General features: G+C 40.5%; 1 protein-coding gene across 3 annotated transcripts in view; it reads left to right on the top strand.

Annotated features, from left to right (window-relative positions):
• The first annotated feature begins 199 nt into the window (after positions 1 to 199).
• LOC132814912 (EF-hand calcium-binding domain-containing protein 12-like) overlaps positions 200 to 6,000 on the top strand; it is a 49,338-nt gene continuing 43,537 nt past the window's right edge. For all 3 annotated transcript variants that reach the window (XM_060823609.1, XM_060823608.1, XM_060823607.1), the window contains exon 1: positions 200 to 409. In XM_060823609.1, the coding sequence (XP_060679592.1) occupies positions 211 to 409 (199 nt within the window). In that variant the 5' untranslated portion in view covers positions 200 to 210. The remainder of the gene's footprint in view (positions 410 to 6,000) is intronic.

The raw sequence follows: 6,000 nt of genomic DNA, 5'->3' as shown, positions 1-6,000 counted from the left end.
CCATTTCTAAGAGATGGTCAGGCCAGTGAATAGGGCAGTTCCCTTGGAGAGACTCATGGCCGTTATTACCTGGATTGTTGTCTCTGTCAACAACAGGACTCTCTGGTTTTGCTAATGTTACAGTCAATTTATTAACTGAAAGATATGATTCAATATTTTTCATTTGTTATCTCTGTTCTCTTCTGAACCTTGCAGGACAAACTGCATCACATGGATTTGATGGAACAATGTCTGCTTGTGAGAGGAGAGAAGCGTACCATAGCCTGTCATTCACTACCGACTACAATAGCTGGAGAGATGGGAAAGGCAAACAATGTGCATAGGCAACGCTGCCTTGAGGAATATAAGAAAATCCTGAAAATGTGCCAATACTATGGCATCTCTTTTACTGAAAGAATGCTCGAGAAAGGTAACATTCAAATGTAACTCTATGCAGCCTACATCCCAAATTCCACCAAATGCCACAATAGAAACTTTCATTGTGGTCAGTTCTTGTAAATTCCAATTTAGATCCCCACTTTTTTTTGTCGTGGATCCATTATTTTAACAATATGGATAAAAATGTTGGATATAACCTGACATCTGTACAAACATGGCATACAGTCATGGAGTGATCATGGAGAATTTAGTAATCTTTTTTTCCCCTCCTGTCTATTCTGAAACTTAACCATCTCCTGTGTTTGCAGGCCACTCGTTGTTCAATTACTATTTTGTGTATCAATTCTTATCTTGAATTTCTTCATTTCCTTTTCAACTTGTTGACAGTTCTCTAGTATGTTGTTATCAAACTGAAATGTAACTGGTTTCTTTATTTCAAAACTTGAACTTCACGACAGTGGTTGTAAGTAGCTACATGATTGGTCAGAAGCATAATACCATAGAGGCTGGAGATCTGAACTAAAAACCGAGAATGTTGGAGATCCTCAGCACATTTAGCAACATTTGTGGAGCGAGAAACCGATAACATTTCAAGTCCTATCTTACAGTGCTGAGGAACTCAACAGAAGTGCCACATTCAACTCTGAGCATTAATTCCATGATCATGTGTCAACTTATTGTGACTATTCCCTGACTAGTTTTAACTATTGCATTTCTACAACATGTATATTTGAGTGGAATTTGTTGATTCACTGAGTTGAGTACAGAGCTAATCTGGAATGTGATGTAGAGGTGAAAGGGTTCTGAATGCTTTAAAGTAATGTACAGTACATTCCATATGCATACCACGCATGTCAGTATTTCATATGCACCACCTGCTGACTTTCTACAGCACTTTGTATTTATTTCAGATCTCCAGCAGTTTTGTTTCTGTTTTATACACCCCAATAATCTTACACTCTGCTTGGCCTCCATGTCTTGCTCCCAGATGCTTCACAATGCATGATCCCTAGCCATGCTTTTAATGCAAAGACTTCATTCCTCCGCCCTATCATTCTCTTGGACTCTTTACAAGAGATTCACTCCTAAGGGATAAAGGTACATGCAGTTGAATCAAAAAGATTTGATTCATCTTAGCTGTATAAGGAAATCCAATTGCAATCCCTTTTGGAAGATGTTCTCAAAGGTGAATTCCTTCAGTGCATCTTGTATATGTTATGTTCACTGATGGAGCGAGTAAATGGTGAATATTGAGGGTGGTTGATGTGGTACCAATCAGACTATTTTGAGTGCTGTTGGAGCTACACACATCCAGGTAGTCATAGAGTCATACAGCAACAGGCCCTTTGGGTCAACTTGTTTGTGCCGATCAGAGATCCCAATCTGAGTCAAGTGTGTGGTGCTGGAAAAGCACAACAGGTCAGGCAGTATCCGAGGAGCAGTACAATTGACGTTTTGGGCATGAGTCCCCTTTATCAGACTCATGCCCAAAACGTCGATCCTCCTGCTCCCCGATGCTGCCTGACCCGCTGTGCTTTTCCAGCACCACACTTTTGATCCTGACCTCCAGCATCTGCAATCCTCACCTTCTCTTAAGAAGTCCCATTATGACCTTGTCTGATTTGACAGCATTTGACCCATATCCCTCTAAACCCTTACAATCATATACAGGATCCAGATGCCTTTTAAATGTTGTTATTATTATATAACTGCTTCCACCAATCCCTTTGGCAGCTTGTTCCATAGGTGCACTGCACTCAGTGTGAAAAAATTACCCCTGAGGTCCTTTTTAAATCTTTCTCTTCTCTCCTTAAATCTATACCCTCGAGTTTTGGACTTGCCCATCCTAGGAAAAAGACCTGAGCTATTCACCCTTTCCAGGCCTCCAATGATTTTATACACCTCTGTAAGATCACCCCTCAGCTTCCAACACTTCAGAAAAAGAAGCCTCAACCTATTCAGTCTGTTCCTATGATTCAAACTCCCCCAGTCCTGGCAACATCCTTGTAAATCCTTGTGACTTAAAGCTCACTGGTCTAGAGTTTCCTGGCTTTTTCTTATAGCTTTCCTTAAATAATGGCACCACATTAGCCAACCCCCAGCTTTCTGGAGAGTATTCTATCATACTTGTAGATTTAATTGGTATCATCTGGTTCTTGAACCTTCCATCGTTGACAATGGCTCCTCTTCATTGACTCACCTAGATCCCTTACGAATCTTAACACTTCTTCTAAATCTTCTTTCAAACCCTCTTTCTTTGAAGAAGACCAGTCCTATGTTATTCAGTTTATCCCCTTGCCCCTGTATCCAGAGCAATTCTCATAAATTTTCTGATGCAGAATTGAACGTAGTCCTCTATTTGAAACCAAACCAATGTTTTATAAAGGCGTTTTATTCTTTCTTGGAATGTCTGCCAGAATTTGTTGTTGATTCTTAATTATTCCAGAGAGGATGGCAATTGCCGCCTTGTATTGATGCAGAGTTGTGTTGCACATGCACCTACAGTGCTGTTCAGAAGAGAATTGAAGGATTTTTCTCCTGAAGATGCTGCAGGAAATGTAGTGTATTTCCAAGTCAGGACGGAACTGACTTGGAGGGGAGCTTACAGATGGTAGTGTTTCCAGGTATCTTTGTCCTTCTAGATGTTGGAGCTTACAGGTTTAGAAGATGCTACCAAAGGAAGCTTGGCAGCTGTGCATCTTGTAGATGATGTATATTGCTACCACTGTGTGTGAAGGGGTGCAGGGAGTGAAGGTGCTTGAGCTTCTTAACTCATCCAGGTGAATGGAGAATATTCCATCACATGCCTGAGTTGTGAATGTTGAATAGGTTTTGGGATTTGGATGATGAGATAATTACTGCAGAAGTAAAAATATAGAAATTCTGAAAAGGAATTGGCCATTGAGGGAATCTGGCTTAGTGATATAATTGCTTTACTGTTAATTCAGAGACCTAGATATTTTCTAGGGACTTGAATTAAATCCCACTATGATAGATGATGGAATTTGAATTCACTATAAATCTTAAGAGTCTAATATTGACCAATGCTGATCATCAGAAAAAACCATGAGGTTCACAAAAATGCTTTACAGAAGGAAACTGTCATCGTTACCTGGTCTGGACCACACCTGACTCCAGACCTAATGTGTTTGACTCTTATTTGCCTATTAAGGAGGAACAATAAATGCTGGTCTAACAAGTAATGACCATATCCTGTGAATGATTATTTTTTAAAAAGGTTTAGCCCATTGAGCTGTTTTCTATTTGATACGATCATGCCTAATCTGTCTGTCAATATCTTATTCCTGCACTGCCCCACCTTTAATCTCTAGAAATTTAATTAATTCCTGAATATATTCATTCACTTCAGCTCCACAATTGTCTTGTTTAGAGAATTCCATATGTTCACTACCCTCTTTGAGTGAAGAAATTTCTCCTTATCTCAGTCCAAAATCACCCACCACCTATCATGAGACCTGGTTGCTTTGGATCCCCAGCTGAGGAAAATATCATCCCTACCTCCAGTCTTTCAGCCCTGTCAGAATTGGATATTTCAATGAGATTTCCACCTCATTCTTCTGATCATCAATTTATATCTCCCTCATTTGGAAGATTGACCACCACCGTTTCAGTTAAATGAACCTTTTCTGGTACCCTCTATGGCATGTATATTTCTTGGGTAAGGAGAGCAGGAGTTCGCACAATATTCCAGATGTGGTCTCTCCAAGCACTGTACAGCTGCAGTAGTACTTCCTTGTATTCAAATCCTGTTTGGTGAAGGTCAACAAGCGATGTGGCTCCCTAAATGTTTGCAGCACCAGAATATTAGGTTTCAGTGACCTGTATACAAGGACACTTCATGTATATCCTTTGTATATCAATATTTCCCAATCTATCATCATTTAAGTAATATTCTATCATTCTGTTTTTCTCACTTCATTGGCCAATCTCCACACTATACTGTATCTGCCACGTATTTGTCCACTCACTCAACTTGTGTAAGTAACTTTGGGCGGCACGGTGGCACAGTGGTTAGCACTGCTGCCTCACAGCGCCAGGGACCTGGGTTCAATTCCCGCCTCAGGCGACTGACTGTGTGGAGTTTGCACGTTCTCCCCGTGTCTGCGTGGGTTTCCTCCGGGTGCTCCGGTTTCCTCCCACAGTCCAAAGATGTGCGGGTCAGGTGAATTGGCCATGCTAAATTGCCCGTAGTGTTAGGTAAGGGGTATATGTAGGGGTACGGGTGGGTTGCGCTTCGGCGGGTCGGTGTGGACTTGTTGGGCCGAAGGGCCTGTTTCCACACTGTAAGTAATCTAAGTAATCTAATCTAATCTAAACTCTTTCCATACTCTTTACCACTCTCAATCCCACCTAGAATTGTGTCATTTACAAACTTGAAAATATTGAACTCGTTTCCCTCATCCACATCATTGAAATATATTGTGAAAAGCTGGGGCCCAAATACTGATCCCAGAGGTGCCCATGTGTCACTCCTTTCCAGTTCACTAACAACGTTTTTATTCCTCCTATTTCTGTCAGCTAACAAATTCTCAATTCATGCCAGTATATCACCCCCAGATTTTGAACAACAACCTCTAGCTTTATCTAAAATGTTATAGACCAGGCTAGACCCCTTCAAAATATTTTAAGAAGGTAGCCTATACCCTAACTTTTTCTTATTTTAAAGGCAGATGTGAAATGGATATTCCAGGTGGGATACAGCTGGTTAAACCACTTGGCTTTAAGCAGCACAGAAATTATTTAAACATTATTGTTGAAACATAAGCAAAAGAAAAGGGAATTTAGAATAATTTATCTATTGGAAAACTTAACTGACCTTAATCAGCAACTTAACTAAGGAATTGTTTCAATCCAGTAACGTTGCAAGGGGTGTGTTTACCCCTTGGCAGAAAAGGTGAATGAAACACAGATTCTTGAGGGCAGAACATTTCAGAGAGAAAGTCAGTCAGGAATCATGCTGAAGATACAACCTTCCTGGACTGCAGCGTCTTGTGACTGCCACAGGTCAACCAAAACCAGAAAAAACCTGAAAGGGGAGAACTAGTCACTCCCTTGCCACTATTAAGTGAGGTTCTTTCTAGCCTCCTTGACATCTCTCCCTTTACAACCTCTCTTCAAGAAACCCAAGGACAAAATGACCTTGTTAAATGGCATTGTCACAAAAGCTTCCTAAAACTTCCAAGCGTCAAATCCCCCCCAACTTACAGTACTGATATGACTGGTCCAATTCATTTTCTGGTCAATGGTAGCCTCCAGGATGTAGCTATCAAGGGGAGATGGTTATATTCTGTCTTAGAGATGCTGTTTGCTACATATTTGGAAAAGATGTTGCACACCACTTGCCTAAATATTGTCCCGTTGTTGCTGCATGTGGACTTGGATATTTCTATATGTGGGGGATTGTGAATTATGTTGAACATTATACAATTTATCAGGGATTAACTTCATTTTTGAATGAATGACAGGGTTCAATATCCATGGAAGCGAGCCAATTCTTCACAAAAAGCCTGTAACAGAGTTTAGCATCTATTCCATTTAATGTAATAGTAGTGCCACACAACCAATGTTACTTCTCCTATTTCTGGTATCTGTGAGTAGACT

The sequence above is a fragment of the Hemiscyllium ocellatum genome, unplaced genomic scaffold (genome assembly GCF_020745735.1).
Source record: "Hemiscyllium ocellatum isolate sHemOce1 unplaced genomic scaffold, sHemOce1.pat.X.cur. scaffold_962_pat_ctg1, whole genome shotgun sequence".
NCBI lineage: Eukaryota > Metazoa > Chordata > Chondrichthyes > Orectolobiformes > Hemiscylliidae > Hemiscyllium > Hemiscyllium ocellatum.
Note: the sequence above shows the minus strand (reverse complement) of the source record. Positions and strands in the feature narration are given on the sequence as shown.